Consider the following 20864-nt stretch of genomic DNA (forward strand, 5'->3'; position numbering starts at 1 on the left):
CAACCATATAAATTCCATGACATAAATTCAATAAACATTGACTATCTTCCTTCAAATGAGCTGGGAACACAACTTCAAATGTAACAGAAAAATGTCCATAAAAGAACACATTTTCCAACAATAAGGAACAGAATTATTTTCCTTTCATTTATAATATTCAAGTTTTAACAGCAACAAAGAAGAAAAATAGGGTTTCCCATGTACAACTATTCGAGTAAGATGGATTTATTTATATTCACAAAACCAAAATCAGCAAGGAGATGAAGGAAGTGTAATGGAAGATTCTAAAACCTATTTTTTAACACCTATTTTTTAACCTATTTTTTTCTTAATTCCCAGCTCTTGGTTCTGTAGAGCTGAGAACCTTTTTTTAAAAACTTGCAGCTTTGGGTTCTGCAAGGCTGAGAACCTGCTTGTGTTTTAGAATCAGCAGGCATAAGCAAAATTCCACCAAGGGGCCAGAGCTGCAGTTATCTGACGAAAGGACATCTGTGTACCAAGAACATTTAATCTTCCTGCTTGTTTTGGTCACAGACTGTCAGAGGCCTAGCCTTGATGCAAAATAAACCATTGTATTCAAAGTGATAAGCTGAAAATTATGTTATTCATTAGAAGCCTAGCATGCTAGCTTGCTTGCTTATCTTTCTTGCTGTGCTGGGAATAGGTGCTTGGGTTAGCAGTTTTTGGGTAATATAAGTCATGGTCCCGCTGCTGAAGTTAGGAGACTCTCCGAGAGGTGGCAACATCTCTCAAGAAGAAGAAGAAGACGACTTCTGGATTCCAGCCAACGTCCCGGTCAGGGGAGGTGGAGAAGCTGCTACTGGCGCTCTGACAACCTACTACAAGTGTGCAGTCATTGCCTCGCTTCGGCAGTTGTGACCAGTCCAAGCATTGATAAGTATAGTTGGGAAGGGCTTGCATATTGTAGTTTGAAATCAGCTTTTGAATTTGTAATAAACATTTGTATAATCTGAACTGCTCTCGGTGTGTGTGTCTATTTTCTTTCGGTAGTTCAAACACTGTGACCAATCTAAAACGAACAAAATGAGAGGTATAAGTTTACCCAAGACAATTGGCGCTGCGAGCAGGGTTGGTTTCAAGATGTTTCGCCGAAAGAAAGAGGTGAGCCCTGAGCAGTTCTTGATTCCTGGATAGACTTCCAAAGACGATGGGTTTGGCATGTTGGCCAATACCCTGTCTTTGTTGGGACCACCCATTAGTTGGGATGAGAAGTTAGATTCATCAAGTGCACCTCTGGGAGAGCGGGTTGCCACTCTCCTTCGAGAAAGAAAATTTCCTGATTAAAAAGGGGACGCTGACGGATGGTTTTTGGTTGCTGGCCACAGCCTTACGCCACTCCGTTCAGCGTGAAGCAGAATCAGTTCAAAGAGAAGTAGAATCTCAGCGCAAGAGAAAGCAATTAGAGGAGGAGCTAGAAGCCATGCGACAATGCTGTTCCATGATGAGTGAGATTGTTCGCACCAGTCAGGACAGAGCCAAAGAATTGGAAGATAAGCATGTTCAAACTGTCTGCCGTAATATTAAACTCTGGCAGCAGCTCTATGCAGATAAGGAAAGGCAAGGAGTAGAACCCGACCCACATCGTATTCGTGCCATGATAATAAATGGTGACGATCCTGATGTAATTGAGGATTGGGATGGGAATATCTGGAATGACAATGGTAATGATGCAGATACTCCTCAGCATGTGTCTAACATACTACCCTCTCCACCTGCTGTTCACGCCCGCCCCATAAGGCAGCAGACTTCCCAAACAGACAGAAGGGGAGATGATGTAAGGGTAGAGATTGAAGGGATAGATACCCCGGTCTCTCAAGTGGACCCAGGGGAAAATACCCAAACCCCTGCTTATGCTCTATGGCCTACTCCCTCTATGGGATGGCGTCGACCTCCTCCCCTAGACTGGGTGGAGGGCCCTGTGGGCCAAAGTGGGAACAGGGGTCGGAAGCATTCAATGATACGTGACTTCTCTGTAAAAGAGCTGGCTGCCATTGGAGATCGATTTAGGCAAAAGGCAGGAGAAACTCTGGCAGCCTGGCTCCTGCGTGTCTGGGAACAAGGAGGGGGTAATGTATTTTTAACCCCTGAGGAATTGTTGGGATTAGGAACATTATCTACTGATATCAGGGTCACTGCTAAGCTGCGGGGTAGAGGGAGAGAGATGGATTACTTACTTACTACTCTAGGGGACACCCTGCTACGAGTATACCCATCACCAGTAGATTGGGATTTACATTTGCAGAACAATTGGAGAACCCCAGAGGAGGGCATAGCAGTAATTCGTCAACAGGCCCTGGCCTCTGCCTTGTATGCAGGGCGTTTGAGGCTGTGGGTACCCTGATGAAGAGATATTCACGGCTGGAATGCATAGCAGATTGGTTCGTTCCGCCCAACCTACTACACGGGGGCTGGTTCTGTCCGTAACTAGTCCACTAATTGGGCACCCTGTGTCTGGGCTTCGAGAATTAGAACTGGGAGGTAAAATCCACTCACGTACAACCCAGGTTAAATCAGACAAGCAGGATGAAAGGAGAGGGACTGCTGCTAATAACGGACCGACAAGAAAGGACCTTTTTCTAACCTTGTTAAAGTTAGGCGTACCTAAAAGTGATATTGATGGGAAACCTACTGCAGTCATTTATGTCCTTTATAAGAGAAAAGCAGGGGAACATCTTCCCCAGCTGCTGAGTGCTCCTGGCCCAGCTGTGCCCTCTGCTCCCCCTGCTGCTTCTATCGAGCCAGCTTCTCCTGCTCCAGTTACCCATGATGAGATACAACAAATGATTAACAAGGCTCTTATGGATAATAGTGGCATGTGGGCCTGGAAGCCCCCGAACCCTACTAAAGCATGAAGGTGTGGGCAGGGCTCCCGTGTCTACACCATTGAGATACAGCGGATACACGGGAACCCACGGCCCTACATACCGTTAACAATCCATTGGGGTGGGGGTAATGACCGCCAATATTTGGCCTTGGTCGATACCGGTGCGGAGCACTCGGTGATTCCGGGTTACCCCGACCTCTGGACTGGACCGACCTTTCGAATAGAGGGGTTGGGAGGAGCAGTCACCCTGGCAAAGGAAATAAAAGTCCATGCCATGGTGGGTGATAGCCCTTCCCCTATCTGGTTACATGCCCTTGTGGCTGCTACTGACGAGTGTATCTTGGGTATTAATATGTTGGCCGGTACGGCCCTTAATACTAGCCAAGGGGGATTTGCATTTGGAATTCGGACTATTACAAAAAAACTAGTAGTGGGTCAGGCTAAGTGGGATCCTGTGATGGTGCCACCCCCCATGAAACCAGTGTGCATTCCACAATATCGTCTCCCTGGGGGGCAGGAAGAGATTACTGCCACCATCGATGCTCTGCAAGAAGAAGGGGTAGTGAGGCCTGCAACATCGCCCTTTAATAGCCCTGTTTGGCCGGTCCAGAAGCCGGACGGCTCCTGGAGAATGACAGGTGATGCAGATGTTCAATTGAGACCTGCACTTCCAATAATGAATTGGGTTCTGGCTAATGATGCTAATCTAAAGATTGGGCGGGCGCAGCAGTCTTCTATTGTTAAATGGAAGTGGTATATTCAGAGTCGTGCAACCAGAGGGCCTGAAGGGGTGGGCCACATACACGAACAGGTGGCTGATCTTCCATCTCGTCATGAGGACGTTGAACCTGCCTTGCCCCCTCCTTTACCCCCTTCACCAGTTCAGTGGGGTAAACCATATGATTTGCTCACTCCAGCAGAACAAGAGGATGCCTGGTTTACTGATGGTAGCAGCCGATGGGTGCAATGAAAGCAAAAATGGAAGGTAGTGGCTTACCATCCCAAGTCAGGAACTCACTTATTAGAGGAGGGGGATGGTGGCTCCAGTCAGTATGCTGAGTTGAAGGCAGTCACTTTACCACTAGATCCCCATGATCACCCTCTTCGTCTGTTTACTGATTCCTGGGCTGTGGCTAATGGACATGTAGTATGGATGCCTGATTGGCAAAAGAATGACTGGATGATACATGACTGACCAGTGTGGGACAAAGAGCTGTGGCAGTTGTTGTGGGATGCTTCCCACCACCGTGAGATAACTGTGTATCACGTTGATGCCCATACTAATGTGGCGACTAACATGGCACAACATAATGCAGTTGCAGATCAGCTTGCCACCATCAGCCGTGCTGATACCGTCCCCCTGGCTCGATGGGCACATGAACAGAGTGGTCATTTGGGGGAGAAGTGATCAGCTATGTGGGCCTGAACACATGCTTTACCCGTCCATCAGGATGATGTCCGCATGGTCGTGCATACATGCCCAGAATGTCAACTTGTGAAGTCCTGTGTCGTTCCTCCTGCTCCTCATGGCTGAATAAAACGGGGCGCTCGCCCAGCTGCGGTTTGGCAAATTGATTACATAGGCCCCATGCCAGACTGTATGGGTAAACGTTACGTCCTAGTAATGGTTGACTCCTTTTCGGGCCTGGTTTTTGCCTTTCCCACCAAGACGGCTGACCAAGCTAGCACTATCCAAGGACTAAATCATTTAATTTCTCGCTATGATGTTCCAGAGGAGATTCAGTCTGATAATGGCTCGCACTTCTCCGGGAAAGCAATCTGTGATTGGGCAAATGACAACGGTATCTTGTGGGTTCATCATATTCCTTATTACCCACAGGCTGCTGGGTTAGTTGAACGAATGAATGGCTTACTGAAGGAACAGATTTGTTTGTTAACACCACTGGGAACCCTGAAGGGGTGGTGTCATGTGCCGCAGTAGGCAGTCGACAATTTAAATCATCGCACTTTAAAAGGAGGTACACCTTTTCACCGACTTCTTCACGTTTCTGAACTACAGCCTATTCCAGAGGAAAAACATTCATTGCCCCCCACTCCTGAACTAGAGAATGCCGGACAAAAGGTATGGGTGGCACCACCAGGTAGTGGCCCTCCTGTAAAAGGAAAAATAGTGACACATGCCCAGGGTAACACTCGATGGGTAGCTATTGAGGGACAGGATGATTTAGTCTGCTTAAACACTGAACGCTTACGGTATCGTGAGTGACATGTGTCAGGCTTCTTTCTTCCAGGTCCTCCGTTTTACACTCCTGGTGATCTGGCTTAACAGCTGCTTTGGTGCCAACAATCGGATTTGTAATGATGAGGACGTTCCGAGAGAGTTGCCCGTGGGAGACATGGTCCGAGGCATTACATCAAGGATGTCCTCGGTCACCCGCCTCAAGTGCAGCTTATATAAATAAGTTATTGTTCAGCATGTTTCAAAATCTGTTCGTGAGCTCCAGTGTCTGGGTATTGTGGCCAACAAGGATAATGTGAGCCTTGGTTGGAATCTTTTTTCATAGTTAGCTGGTACATTTGGGGGGTTGGGCCACAATATTCTCCGTTGGTTGCTCTCATTATTGCTTGTTTTTGTGATTATTGTAGTTTTAATTTCTCTTTTACGCTCTTTTTGTACTCTTATGCTTGTCAAGTCTCGTGTCTGACAGCCTGTGACCAAGGGGTGGAATGTAATGGAAGATTCTAACCTATTTTTTAACACCTATTTTTTAACCTATTTTTTCTTAATTCCCAGCTCTTGGTTCTGTAGAGCTGAGAACCTTTTTTTAAAAACTTGCAGCTTTGGGTTCTGCAAGGCTGAGAACCTGCTTGTGTTTTAGAATCAGCAGACATAAGCAAAATTCCACCAAGGGGCCAGAGCTGCAGTTATCTGACGAAAGGACATCTGTGTACCAAGAACATTTAATCTTCCTGCTTGTTTTGGTCACAGACTGTCAGAGGCCTAGCCTTGATGCAAAATAAACCATTGTATTCAAAGTGATAAGCTGAAAATTATATTATTCGTTAGAAGCCTAGCATGCTAGCTTGCTTGCTTATCTTTCTTGCTGTGCTGGGAATAGGTGCTTGGGTTAGCAGTTTTTGGGTAATATAAGTCATGGTCCCGCTGCTGAAGTTAGGAGACTCTCCGAGAGGTGGCAACATCTCTCAAGAAGAAGAAGAAGAAGAAGACTTCTGGAGTCCAGCCAACGTCCCAGTCAGGGGAGGTGGAGAAGCTGCTACCGGCGCTCTGACAACCTACTACAAGTGTGCAGTCGTTGCCTCGCTTCGGCAGTTGGGACCAGTCCAAGCATTGATAAGGGCTTGCATATTGTAGTGTGAAATCAGCTTTTGAATTTGTAATAAACATTTGTATAATCTGAACTGCTCTCGGTGTGTGTCTATTTTCTTTCGGTAGTTCAAACACTGTGACCAATCTAAAACGAACAAAATGAGAGGTATAAGTTTACCCAAGACAGGAAGAAAGTGGCAGAGATGGTTTTGAAGTTGAAACCCCTGTAACTTTGCTCTTGATATCATTTACAGGTATACTCACTTGAGGAATCCCTGCTTATGTTTTTTACTGTCATAATTTCCATAGATGATTTGAAGAAGAAGACCAGCTAATATTATCAACTGACTGTCAGCACATGGATATAATCCCTTCAGTAGGCTATTACGTGCCTCATCGAATAGAATGAGTATAGCCAATGGATCATCCACCTTTAATAAACAAAATATTTAAAATCAATAAACTGCTAGAATATCTAAGCAGATCAGACAGCATCACTGGAAAGAAACACAGAATGCCCAATGAAAATCTTCTAGGTCGTTACTTACAAAAATTTAAAACTTAAATCAGTCACACATTTTCCTATATTTTTCTATTAAAACCATGAATATATTTTCTTACAGTATTTTTTCTTGTTTCAGTAACAACACAATCGAAGAATTTTCTTCACATGACAAAATTGGTGAGGAAGTAATATCTTACCTGCACCTTTTTAGTCAAATAACAACTCTCCTCCTTACCCATACCAACATTAAAATTGACAGAAAAATAATGAGTAGCCCATTTATTCTTTCGCAAAACAAAATACAGCATAAAATGTTAAAAACCATTCATTAGAAAAGCAAAGAAGAATAAATCCTAGATATGTAATGACTATACTTTGCAAAAAGTGACAAAATAGAATTAAAGTTTTCCCAAATGAAGTGGTTCTCAACGTTTTTCTTTTCATTCACATATCACTTTATTCATATCACTTTATGCCATAGGTGCTCTGTGATTAGTAAAGCATTGCTTAAGGTGGTATGTGGGTGGAAAGAAAAAGTTTGAAAACCACTGTTTTAATCGTACCTAATTGACTCATTATGTGCACTGTTTCACAACTCCAAAGGAAATGGGCTAATGACAAATTTTCTCAAGCAAAATATTTCAGTAACAATTGGGTCTAGATCAGTGATTCTCAACCTTCCCTTCCCACTCATATACCACCTTTGGCAATCCCTTACTAATCACAGAGCACCAAAGGTTGAGAACTAATGGGATAGTTCCATTTGGTTATAATCATACTTTCTGTATATCATACAGTGGAAAGAGAGAAAGATTTGAGGAACATCACCACAATAAAAAATTTCAAAGCAATTTAAATATCAAACTAAGATATTTAGATAAACATCTATGATGTTAATAAAATAGGTTTAAACCAGTAAGTGAACATTATTTTTAATTGAAGGGAAGCTAGAATTTTTTGTATTCATCTTATCAGTTATAATATCAAATGGGTTTTAGTCTGCTATTAATTATTCATGAGTTACAAAGACAGACATGTTTATCAATACAAATTTCCTCACACACCAAAATGAATTTTTATTAAGTCAAAGCTTGTGATCTTTATTACTTTGACCAAAAGCTATTTTTAAGAGGATGCATAATGAATTTTAAGGTTAGAAACAAGTTGTATTTAACTAACGAAATGATCTATGAATAGTAACCTTCTTCTCAGTTTCTAACTGAAGTCGGACATCCCTGCGCAGGAAAAGTTGTGGCTTTTCCAAGTGAGGATCAAGGCAAGTTAATTCCATAACAATTTCTGGCCAATCTCGCAGGTGCTGAAGTGATTTATGGTATGGCTTGAGCTGCAAACCTGGATAATAAAAAGGTAATTTTATTCTACTGAACCAGAAATTTATGCTTACTACACATACAGTACTTAATCTGATTTAACATCAATAATCAGATATAAAGAAGTTTCAGTGGCATTTCATTTCCAGGAATTAACTTGAAATACAACTTATACCAGTGGCATGAGGTCAACTTTATCCACTGATTTCAAGAATCCAAAATAAGAGTTTTTTTTTGTTCTCAGTCTATTTTTTGGAAATTGTTGGCTTATACCACAGGATTATCCCAACTGTCCCTCAATTATGATACCTGAATTCTTGAAACCAACAACAGGGAGCATCCAATTGGTAGAACAATAGGAAAATGACAGATCTTGTGTAAAACAAAACAAGTTAATTACTTCTTATGCAATAAGAATTTGTTATGTGATCTAACAGAAGGAGATCTGAGGGATATGTTTTTCCCAAGAGTGTGGTAAATATCCTGAATGAGCTGACAAAGAAGGTGTGAAGACAGGTATAATTATGCTGAAGAAGCATTTGGGCAGGAACTTGGATGGGGAAAGATGTAGAGGGTTGTGTGGCTAATGCAAACAAATGAGAAGCTTAGATAGACAAAGGCCGACATGGACAAAGTGGGCCAAAGGGGCCTTGATCTGTGCTCTATGATTTCTATGATTATTTAAGTACAAAAAATAACAAATATAAATTACTCTAGATTTGAAATATAATGAAAATTATGAACAGTTGTTGAAAATGTTTCCCAGGATTTCTCCTATAACATGCCTGTATCTTCATATTTATTTTAATCTACTCTAACAATTTATTGAAAATGGCATCCCTGGAAATATCTGGCCATTTAAGTAACATTAAGATATTAATATCCACACATTAAATTATTTTGTTAGCTTTCTTACTGAGGTTTTCAGAGCAGATCCAGATGGTAAAGTACTGTTGTGTTTCCTGTGAAAGCCGCATGCCTTCCATAATCTGCTGCACTGTCGTATTATTTCCATGCCTCAGTTCAACAGCACGATATGATCCATCAGTACGATAAATTCTAACTTTCTCGTACTAATCATTAAACAATAAAGAATGCAAATTAATATTTAATTATATGTTAAATATTTCAGAAAAGCTTATTCTTAATATTATAACTTTCAAACTACAATCTGTTAAAGATGGAATTTGTAAAGCATTCCCTGTGAAGCATTGGCCCTAGCTTTGCTGCATGGAGTTGCCTGCACATTCAAGAATCAAGCATAGGTGGAAAAGTTCTTAATATATTGGACGTGTTCAGCCAATTGAGTTGAGATAGGAATTCCACCAGTGAATATATTCTCAGATCTTCCCAGACATTGAACTGTGCAACCATCCCATTTATTTCACTGGAAATGTGACAAATAGAAGGAAGAATGTTAAGAACCAGCTACATTTTAAGTACTTTTGTTTGAAGTGTTTTTAAATTATGTAATTTTTGTTTTTAATGTTTTAATTGGTTACTTTAGCATCATAGTCTTTAATTGTTTCCAACTTTAAATTTAGAACCTAGCAATTTAAATCTAAAATTTAGAAAAATATTTAAAACCAGTGAAAAAAACTGAAGACAAAAAAGCTGAAACATCGTGTTTTCCTCTGTTCAAGATTTTCAGATCTGCTGATCCACCTACCCATATCAATAAAATCGCAAAGTCTATCTTGACTAACAGTCAAAGTCTTTTGGCTCATGACAATCTTGGCCAACAGGATCATCTTTGCAGATGCTAATAAGATAAATATGCAATCTTAATGTATTTGAATGGTAGGTGGCAACTCACAGGACCGATTCAGCAACATCCAGGCCAGAGATAAATTTTAAGGCAATGCTTAATCATCTGGATCAGTATTTCTAAACTTGTGGTCGACAAACCATGTTTTTATTACAGCTGGTGTATAGCTACATGGCAAAGGCAAATATTGCTGATATAATAAATAAATAATATGTAAAATGAGGTAATAAATTTGTTGACAAAAATAAGAAAATTTGCAAAATAATCTCCCACCAAAGTCAGACAAAAATCCCGTTGGTGGTCGAGAAGGATTTTAAGCTCACTGCCACACCTTTCCTGCTAGTGTTGGTTATATGTGATCGACAGCAAATAAATGAATACTTAAGGTGGTGTGTGGGTGAAAGAAGGTTGAGAAACACTTATGTAGATTATTCTTTTGGATCACAATTTATGTTGTTAATCTGCTCACACTGTAATCAATGCTTTTGTTTTAAACACAATTTTGAAATTCTACATGTAGTCAACTATCAATCAGGAATATGAAATCTGGCAATTTAGTTCCTGTACTTTAGACACTCATGGAGACATTATTCCAAACTTAGATGCTACATCATCCACAACTTCTTGAGGCCTTCACTGTCAGAGATAACATGCCAAGTTTACTCCACTCACCTAAGCGTATGAAGGCTAGAAAATTACAGTTATGATTCTACTGTTTATTCACCTGAGACAGATAATTTACCAGAGCTGGTCATTATTTGCACTGTTCCAATTTATTTTGGCCTGCATAATTATTCAAAGTTAAATTACATTTTAGTACAATACCCAATCTTTCTGAGATAATTCGGTTAAACTAATCATTCATTCATAAATTTTGAACATTTTCAAAATTTCTGTGAACATGAAATTTCAACTATGGGTTGAAGTACAAAACCAAATCTGCATATGCAGCTGTAACGATGCATAAAAAGTAATGGACAAAATATAAATAAGTATAATACTGAAGCTTAATTTTGATTTTTGAAGTAAAAATGCTCAATCTATTAAATAGCAGTAAACACTACTCAATCTATTAAATATCAGTAAATACTGGTAAAACGCATCACAGTATGTCCATTTAATTAAAAAAAACCTCTCCAACTAAAGAGTAATTAAACTTACTGGTTTATTCAGTGCATCATTAAGGAGTTTCACTGTTGCTTCCCAATCATTTTGTTTGTTTTCTTTGCAGACCTGCAATGCTGTCCTTCCTTGTTGATCCACAATATGCTAGAATAATTAACATGCATAAAATAATTCACTACAATATGTGAGTATTATATTATGCTACATTAATATTAATTATTAAAATAATGCCTCTAACTTCCTCAAGAGTTTATGGAGGTTTGGTATGACATTAGAAACCCAGGCAAATTTCCATAAATACATGGTGAAAAATGTGCTGACCGGCTGCATCATGGGGACACCAATACCCCTGAGTGTAAAGCCCTCCAAAAGGTAGTGGACATAGCCCAGGGCATCACTGGCAAAACCCTCCCCACTATCCAGAACATCTACAGGGAATGCTGCCATTAGAGAGCAGCAGCAATCAAAGATCCACACCACCCAACACACAGTATGTTTCCACTCCTACCATCAGGACTCACTCCGCCAGGTTTAGGAACAGTGCTACCTCTCAACAACAAACTCAATCAAAGACTTATTTAAGGACTCTTACTTTTGCAGTTTATTGATTTTATTTCCCTTCTGCATCGCACAGTTTGTTTACATTTCTTTAATTGTATACATGTATACATTGTGTACAATTTTTTGTTCCACTACCATTAAATGGTGATTCTGCCTCACCTACAGGAAAAAGAATCTCAGGGTTGTATGTGATGTCAAGTATGTACTCTGACAATAAATCTGAAATGTGAATCTGAAGTCTAAAATATGATTCACACAATGCAGACATATGTTTGCAACTGTTTCCAAGCTGGATATTTTTAATTAAGATAATTTGAGACAGTAGCTTTATATTTTTCAGTGAAATTCTTTTGATCCTTATCCTTCACCAATGACTAATAACCAAAATCCCAGTCAGTTGGATTTTTGCCACGCCACCTATCCTTCGTAGAAAAGTTTTCCAGACTAACATCTTTGACCACAAGGCCATCAGAGCTCGATGGACACGGTGGGTGGTTCCCGGAGCAGACCATCCAGGTTATCTGGCAGAATGCCTCATCACCAGTGCTCATAAACAAACCTCAGGAATTGGCATGGATTGTAGTGAAAGGAGCTCTCACAGTCAGATCCTTCCTGTAAAGCCAGAACATTACCCACAATGCATGTTGTCCCTGAGATGACTGTGGTGGAGTGGGGACAGTCACTCATCTCTGCAGAATGCAGATTAGCACAGAGTGTGTGGAAAAAGATGCAAAGATCCTTGTCATGGTTCATCACCAGCAACAATGTTACAGAGGGCTCTGATTGACAGGCTGTTCCCTAGGGCGCATGCAGTCAGATAACCAGAATTTAGATATACATACAGCATGGTAACAAGCCATTTCAGCCCACAAGTCCGTGCCACCAAATTTACACCCAAATGACCTACGACCCCTTGTCCATTTCGAACAGTGGGAGGAAAACGGAGCCCTCAAGGAAACCCACACAGACACAGGGAGAACATACAAATTCCTTGCAGGCAGTGTGAGATTTGAACCCCGATCCCGATCGCTGGCGCTGTAAAGGCAATAAGCTAACCACTATGCCTACCAACCGTACTGCCAGAACTACTTGAAGACTATCAACTCGGTGAAAGACACACTTTTTTCTGCTTGAAACCTGTTGGTCTTTCAGCACACAGAGGAGATATTGGTGTGGGAATACTGCCGACTGGCACACACCAGGCTGCAATGCATGCTAATGGATGCACTGAGCTTGGCTCAGCTAACCCGAGAGTGCTATGGTGAAGGATCACAATCTACCGTCCTTTTCTGTATTCGGGTATTGAGAGACTAAGATCAAGGGAAATCCCCTCAAACATGAGAGCAGCGTAACGATCAGATGTCACAGTGGTGGTAATAGTGCAAACAGAAAGGAAATGTAACAATGTACAGTGATGGAAATGTATGGTATGAAGCTAGGGGTGGGAAGAGATTTTTGTAAATAATTTATTGTAAATGAAGACTATTTTTGGTTTTAAAAAACTTCCAGGATGCAAAGGGCAACTAGTATCTACAAGAAAGAAGGAATGGCCCAGAACCCGCCCTGCATGTTACCCTACAACTGCTCTTATGTAGTTACTCTGACTTTAGAAAGTAAAAAATTCTGAGGAGGCTTTAAACAGTAGTTTCTCAAAGTGAGAAATTCTAGAGATAAGAGAAATTGGCTCAGGATATACCAATATCTATTTAAAGACTAAAATGAGTGAGATGAGAAGAAATTTATTTTCTCAGATGATTGTAAAATTTCACAGTTCTCTGGCCCTGAGAACTGTGAGCAAGAGGCATTAAACAAGGCTGAAATTGCTCTTTTGGACAGCATGAGAATCAGGGGTTAGAAGGTTCAGGCAACAATGTGGAGCTGCAATCAAAGAATTGATCAGCCATTATCTTTTTGAATGGCCAGAAAACTTCTGTATTTCTCCTGTGCTTTTTTGTTATGTTCTTATGTAGCAAATCTTTGCTGAATCATTTCAATCCAGGTCCACACTTTTTCAGGGGATGAGACTAAAACCAATCATAGAACTGCGGATATAATCTCACCAAAGTCTTGTAGTTTTAGCACAACTTCCTTATTCTCAACTCCAAATGTTTTTCCAATGCAGGATAATAAACTATCAGCATGTCAGCATTTTGCAATTCACTAATTAGGAAACCAAGATATTTCTCAATACCTTTTGATTATGTTTTATTAAACTTCCTGTCAAAGTGAATTATATATCAAATGCCACCTTTGTTTTTCCCACTCAACCTGTCAATAATCTTTAACAGCCTCTGGGTCCCTTTCAAAATATAGTTTTAGATGCACCAACATCCACAAACACTACTACAAAACCATTAAAAAAAACACCCACCGCTCCATCCCACACTGGCACTTTTGTAAATCAGTCAGTCAATCCTACTCCAACCTGTCCACAAGCAGAAGCTGAGACATGATAAAAGATCACAGGAAATAGAAAACAGACTTTGGTCACAGCAACTCTATCTCATAGGCCGGAATCAGGTTTACTGTAAGGATTTGTGACATGACTGTGTGGCCAAACACCATTTCAACTTCATCCATAAATGGATGACACCACCATAGTAGGTAGAAACTCCAAGAATCACAGAAGAGGAGAGACTAGTGGCTTGGTGCCAAAACAACAACCTCTTTCAATGTCAGCAAGGCCAAGATGTCCAGAAGAGGGGTGAAGCTCACTCCCCTGATCACATCCACAGTGCTGAGGTGGACACAGCAGACAGCTTTAATGTTCAAGACCAGTCCACCACCAAGGTCAAGGCCGGAAACGTGGAGTGAAGGCCAGGATCTAAACCAGACTACCAATTATACTACTATCGAATGTCTAGTCATTAGAAAATAAAATTGATGTCCTCAGACAAGGCTGCTTTATCAGATACAGGTGAAACAAATCTCAGTTGGTTGCTGCACTGAGATCTGGCTGACAGAGAACAGATCGGATACCACAATCCAACCAGAGTGTTTCACCATTCACAGACTGGATCATAATTCAAATTCTGGCAGGGTATTATAATTAATACCAGTTGATGCATGGACATTGGGGTCGTGTCAACCTCCTGCTCCACTGCTTTAGAGCAAATCTCGATTAAATACAGACTTTTCTATCTTCCCCAAGAGTTATCATCAGTAATTCTCACTGGAGTTTATATCCCATCCATTGCTGATTACAAACAGGCACCATGGAGCTGCCTTATGTGGTCAGTAAACAAGAGACAACTTATCCTGATGCACTAGAAATAATAGTCATTTAATTTAATTAGGCCAGTCTCAAGAAAATCCTGCCCAATATTATGAGCTCCCGTTTTAGTAAAATGGGATTATCCACTGTAAGGGATAGTAGAGACAGAAGTGACTGAATGGTCACAGTTAATATTTTACACAAGCACTAAGCACAACACAAGTCACAACCCAGAGATAATTCGATACATTGGAAGAACTGAGGGGCTTATCACAGTCTGTTCCAGAATTCAATACATTTACAAAGACATTGTGATTTTGCAAAGGAGAACCATGCTGACCGCTGGAGAGGAAATCACTCTTTGAAAGCACCTCTTGTGGCCAGCCATTTTTTGTGAAATTCAGGGCCAAGCATGCTCAGTGAATGACTGGGCCTTTTCAGTGGACTGACCTGTGCCAGGAGGGTCTTTTTGGGAAGCAAAGTGCTTCGTTTTGATTGTGACTAATAGTGGAGGTCACTTGGAGAGACTGTTACATTTTAAGTGTGACTAGCAGTGAAGTTACTTGGAGAGACTGGTGCCAGGGTCTTGGAAGCTTCATGGATGCCACCCAGTTCAAATCTTGTCTACAAAAGGACCAGGAGCTTGTGTGGATGGTCATTTCTTCAAACGTAATGCAAAAAGAATTTGTGAGTCTGTCGCAGCCACAACTCCAGTCTTCCCATCATTAATTTCCAACATTAATTCTGGGCATTAAATTTCAAAGCCCTACGCTTCCACACTGAATCTGAAAGTGAAATTTGAAGTAACTTTCTAGATTTTGGCTTGGACTGTAATGGTTTGGGTATTTCACACACACATACATATATATATACACTAGACACCTTGCCATAGCTGGGGATAATTTAGTGTTAAGAATAGTTTGAAAGATGAAACTATAATTTAAGAGTTAGAAATAAAATTAGTGTTTTAAAATTAAACATTGTCGGTTCATCGCCTATTGTTGCTTGTTACACGCTGTTTGTAACACCAGCATGTAACATGCTGTATCAGAGGTCCCAGAACACCAAGATAAGGAGAAGTACCATAGAACATTATAGCATAGAAACAGGTCCCTTTGGTTCTTCTAATCTGTGCCAAACCATTTTTTTTACCTAGTCCAACTGACCTGCCTCCCTGTACCTGTACAAATTCTTAAATGTTAAAATTAAGCCTGCATTCACTACTTCACCTGGAAGCTCGTTACACACTCCCATCACACTCTGAGCAAAGAATTTTTCCCTAAACCTTTCTCCTTTCACCCTTAACCATATCCTCAGTGGAAAAAACCTCCCTACATTTACTCTGTCTATCCTTCTCAGAATTTTAAATCTCCCTTCATTCTCCTTTCACCCTTAACCATATCCTCAGTGGAAAAAGCCTCCCTACATTTACTCTGTCTATCCTTCTCAGAATTTTAAATCTCCCTTCATTCTCCTTTCACCCTTAACCATATCCTCAGTGGAAAAAGCCTCCCTACATTTACTCTGTCTATCCCTCTCAGAATTTTAAATCTCCCATTCATTCGTCTATGCTCCAGAGAATAAAGTCCTAACCTGTTCAACCTTTCACTGTATCTCAGTTCCTGAAGCCTGGGCAACTTCCTAGTAAATCTTCTCTGCAATTTTTCTATCTTATTGATATCTTTTCTGTAGTTAGGTAACCAAAACTACACACAATTACTCAAATTTGGCCTCACCAATGTCTTATACAACTTTACCATAACATCCTAACTCCTCTACTCAATACTTTGATTTATGAGACCTCAACTGGAGTATTACGTCCAGTTTTGGTCCCCATATTTAAGAAAGGACATACTTGCTATAGAGCAGCGGTTCCCAACCTTTTTCTTTCCACTCACATACCACTTTAAATAATCCCATTGCTATTGGTGCTCTGTGATTAGTAAGGAATTGCTTAAGGTGGTATGTGAGTGGGAAGGGAAGGTTGAGAAGCACTGCTCTAGACCCAATTGCTACTGAAATATTTTGCTTGAGAAAAAATGTCATTGGCTCATTTCCTTTAGAGTTGTGAAACTGTGCACATAACAAGTCAATTAGGTACAATTAAAACACTGGTTTTCAACATTTTTCTTTCCACCCACATATCACCTTAAGCAATCCCTTACTAATCACAGAGCACTTATGGCATAGGGAATACTTAAAGTGGTATGTGAGTGGAAAGAAAAAGGTTGGGAACCACTGCTATGGAGGGTGTGCAGGGCAAGTTTACAAGGTTAGTTCCCAGGATGGCAGGATTGTCATATGCAGATAGGTTAGAAAGACTTGGATTTTATGCAGTGGAGTTTAGAAGGATGAGGGGAGACATGATTGAGGTATTTAGGATTATCAAAGGGCTTGGCAGGATGAAATCAGAGCACATGTTCCCAATGATGGGTGAGACTAGAACCAGAGGGCATAGTTTAAGAATACAGGGAAGGCCATTTAAGACAGAAATTAGGAGAATTTTTTTTACCCAGAGAGTTGTGGGTCTATGGAATACATTGCCACGGAGGGTAGTGGGGGCGGATTCGTTGGATTAATTTAAGAGAGAGTTAGATAAGGCTCTTGTGGACAGGGGAGTTAAGGGTTATGGGGATAAGGCTGGGATTGGTTATTGAAAGGGAAAGATCAGCCATGATCTGATAAATGGCGGTGCTGGCTCGAAGGGCCAATTGGCCTACTCCAGCGCCTATTGTCTATACCCAAAGCACTCTTTACAATCCTATCCACCTGTGACAGCATTTTCAGGGAATTATGTAAATTATGTATGTGTAATTCCAGGATCCCTCTGTTCTGCCATACTCCTCAGTGCCCTACCATTTACCGTGTATCCCTTTTCGTGGTTTGTCCTTTCAAAATGCAACCCATCCATCTGCTATTTTTCACCCATTTTTCCAGCTGGTCCAGATCCCTCTGAAAGCTTTGTAAATCTTCATCACTGTTCCAAAATGCCTCCAATCTTAGTGTCATCTGCAAACTTGCTGGTCCAATTTAGCACATTGTCATCTAGATCATTGATTATAAATGGCAAACAACAATGGTCCCAGCACAGATTCCGGAGGTACACCATGAGTCATAGCCTCCAGTCTGAGAAGCAAGCATCCACCACTACTCTCTGGCTTCTCCAGTTCAGGCATTGTTGAATCCAATTTACTACTTCACCATGAATACTGAACATCTGAACCTTCCTGACCATCCTCCCATGTGGGACCTTGTTAAAGTCTATGTAGCAACATCCACAGCTTTTCATTTGTCAACTTTTCGGTAACCAAAAAACCCTACAAGATTGGTTAAACACGTCCGACTATGCACAAAACCACATTGACTATCCCCAATCATTCCCTAGCTATCCAAATATTTGTATATCTGATCTCTTAGAACACCTTCTAGTAATTTACCTACTATGGAGATCAGGCTCACCAGCATATAATTTCGAGTTACTTTTGGAGTCTTTTTTAAAAAAATGAACAACATGAGCTACCTTCCAATCCTCCGGCATCTTACCCCTGGCTAAGGATGTTTTAAATATTTCTCCCAGAGTTCCTGCCATTTCTAAACTAGCCTCCCTCAAGGTCCAAGGGAATATCCTCAGGCTCTGGGGATTTACCCACCCTTATTTGTTTTAAGACAGCAAGCACTTCCTCTTTAATCTGTATATATTCCATGACCTCACTGCTTGTTTTCCTTACTTCCCATGACTCTGTGCCTGTTTCCTGAAACAGGTCCTGAAAAAAAAAAGTTCTCCCCAATCTTTTTTGTTTGACAAAGCAACCTCATTTTTTTTTTAAGCATTCCTGATTCTTGATGTTTTTCTTGCATTTTTTATACTCTTCAAGGTAGAGAACAGAACTGGAGCTGAGGCTAATGACTGACCAGTCATTATGCAGTTCTAGTCTCATCTACCAGAAAACAACTTTTCAGCCTCTATCTCATCTATCCCTTTCTTAATTTTGTATATTTCTCGGAGATCCCCTGTCATTCTTCTGAATTCCAAAGAGTACAGTTCCAAGTGACTCATTCTCTCCTCATCTTTGGAATCAACCTAGTGAACCTCTTCTGCACTATCTCCTGAAGAAAGGAGACCCAAACTGCACACAGTATTCCAGGTGCAGCCTCACTTGTACTCCATTCAGTTACAGTGCTCTGCTTTTTAATTCAACCTCTTATTGATAACCTATTGTACCTATAAACCAACATTTTGCAATTCATTGACAAGCACTCTCAAATTCCATTGCATGACAGCATCTGCAATCTTTCACCCTTTAAATAATAATCTGATCTTCTAGTTTCCTTCCGAAATGATGATCTTGCATTTAGCAATATTTACATTCCATCTGTCTACTCACTTAACCTATCCCTACTCCTTTGTAGACTCTCCTCATCCACTATGCAATGTTCTTTTCCACTCAATTAGTGTCATCAGCAAACAGATATGTTAAACTCAGTACCATCTTCCAAATCGTCAATGTATATATGAACTGTTGGAGGCCTACACCAACTTCTGTGGCACTCTGCTCACCATTGCCAAACTCTCTGCCTTCTGTCAATTAACCAATCTTCTATCTATGATAATACATTATCCATGTATCCTTATCTTATCGATTAGTCTTTTATGCGGCACTTTATTGAATGCCTTCTGAAAATCTTAAGTACCTGTTCCTCTCTATCCACACTGCATTTGTTACATCTTCAGAGCTCTAGTAAGCTTATCAAACAAGACCTGCCCTTCCTGAATCCATGCTGCAACTGCCTGATGCGATCCTTTCTATCTAGCTGCTTCACTATTTCTTCCTTCATGATAACTTCAAACATTTTCCCAACTACAGGTGTTAAGCTAAATGGCCTATAGTTACCTGTCTTTTGCCTACATCCAACAGCGGTGTGACATTCATCGTCCTCTGTTTGGCTGGGATCTGCCCATAAGTGAGAATTTTGGTAAATTATCACCAATAACCTCTGCCATTTATTTCAGTATCCTGGGATGCATGCCATCAGGACCAGAGGACTTGTCTACCTATAGGCCCACTAGTTTGTTCAGCACTACCTTTTCCAGAATAGCAATTGTATCTCGGTCCTCACTTTCCATTGCAACCATAACATCTGTCTTTGGAATGCTAACAAGTGTCCTCCACCATGAAGTCCGACACAAAACAGATATTCAACACATCAGCTATTTTTACATGAGCTAATATTAATCCCCCACCATATTCCAAGGGACTTACCCTTACTCTCGTCACCCTTTTCCTCTTTATATAGTTGTTTAAAAATTTCTGCTCTGTTTTTATATTCCAAATACTGACAACTCTCAAAGAACTACACTTCATCACAATTTTAAGCAGGCATTCCATTATTCAGACACTATTCTCAAATGCCATGAGGGAGGATATCCACTCAATATTTACCAAGTCCAACCCTCTCCAAATATATTGTGCTGTAGTAAGATCAGCAGTCCCAAAACTCTAAATGAGCTCCCATTCTGCCTGCTGAACCTTTGCTCATACAACTATTCTGTTATTATAACAATCAACCTCATAAGTCTCTGTAAATTGTTACCTTCACAAAAAATATTTATTTTCAAATAAGGAGAAGAAAATTATGAACAATACTCCAGGTACCTTTCCACCAGTGCCCTTTCCAGAAGCATTAGGACTTTTATACTCCTCCCTCTTTCAATAAAGACCAATGTTCCATTTGCTTTTCCAAATACTTCACATAATTGACCCCACATAATTGAATGATCATTTTCTAAATATCCTATTACTAATTATTGTTTACAGTTCTGGCCATAGCACCACAAGAAAGGTGTAGAACAACAGAGTGCAGAAGAGTTTAGACACAGTGGGACTACAGTCTTATTGGTGAACTAGACAAATCTATAACAATGATTCTAGAACAAAAAAAAAGATTTCAAAAGTCAAGCCTGCATGACGACAGGAAGAAGATTGAAATAAATTGATGAGCCATACCCGATCAATCTCTGGATGCTGCAGTAGAAGCTGGACAATCTCTGCACGTCCTCCACCTGCTGCAAAATGTAGTGGGGAGCTAAGTTGTCCATTCAGAAGATTGGGATTACACTTTCCCTTTTCTAATAAGAACCGAGTAGCTTCGACTTTTCCATACCTAAAAAGAAAATTGTGGCAAAAAAACACATTATAAAAGGCATAGTTGGTGCAACGTTTTTACT

The 20864-nt window shown here is 40.5% G+C and overlaps 1 protein-coding gene across 3 annotated transcripts in view; it reads right to left on the reverse strand.

The window, feature by feature from the left end:
• The window catches only part of krit1 (KRIT1 ankyrin repeat containing), a 90971-nt gene that overhangs the window by 10311 nt on the left and 59796 nt on the right, over window positions 1–20864 (reverse strand). For all 3 annotated transcript variants that reach the window (XM_069914386.1, XM_069914385.1, XM_069914387.1), the window contains 5 exons: window positions 20644–20800; window positions 10900–11007; window positions 8887–9043; window positions 7841–7992; window positions 6399–6565 (listed from right to left, as the gene is read on the reverse strand). In XM_069914386.1, coding sequence (XP_069770487.1) covers window positions 6399–6565; window positions 7841–7992; window positions 8887–9043; window positions 10900–11007; window positions 20644–20800 — 741 coding nt within the window. The remainder of the gene's footprint in view (window positions 1–6398; window positions 6566–7840; window positions 7993–8886; window positions 9044–10899; window positions 11008–20643; window positions 20801–20864) is intronic.

The sequence above is a fragment of the Narcine bancroftii genome, chromosome 1 (assembly GCF_036971445.1).
Source record: "Narcine bancroftii isolate sNarBan1 chromosome 1, sNarBan1.hap1, whole genome shotgun sequence".
Classification (NCBI taxonomy): Eukaryota; Metazoa; Chordata; class Chondrichthyes; order Torpediniformes; family Narcinidae; genus Narcine; species Narcine bancroftii.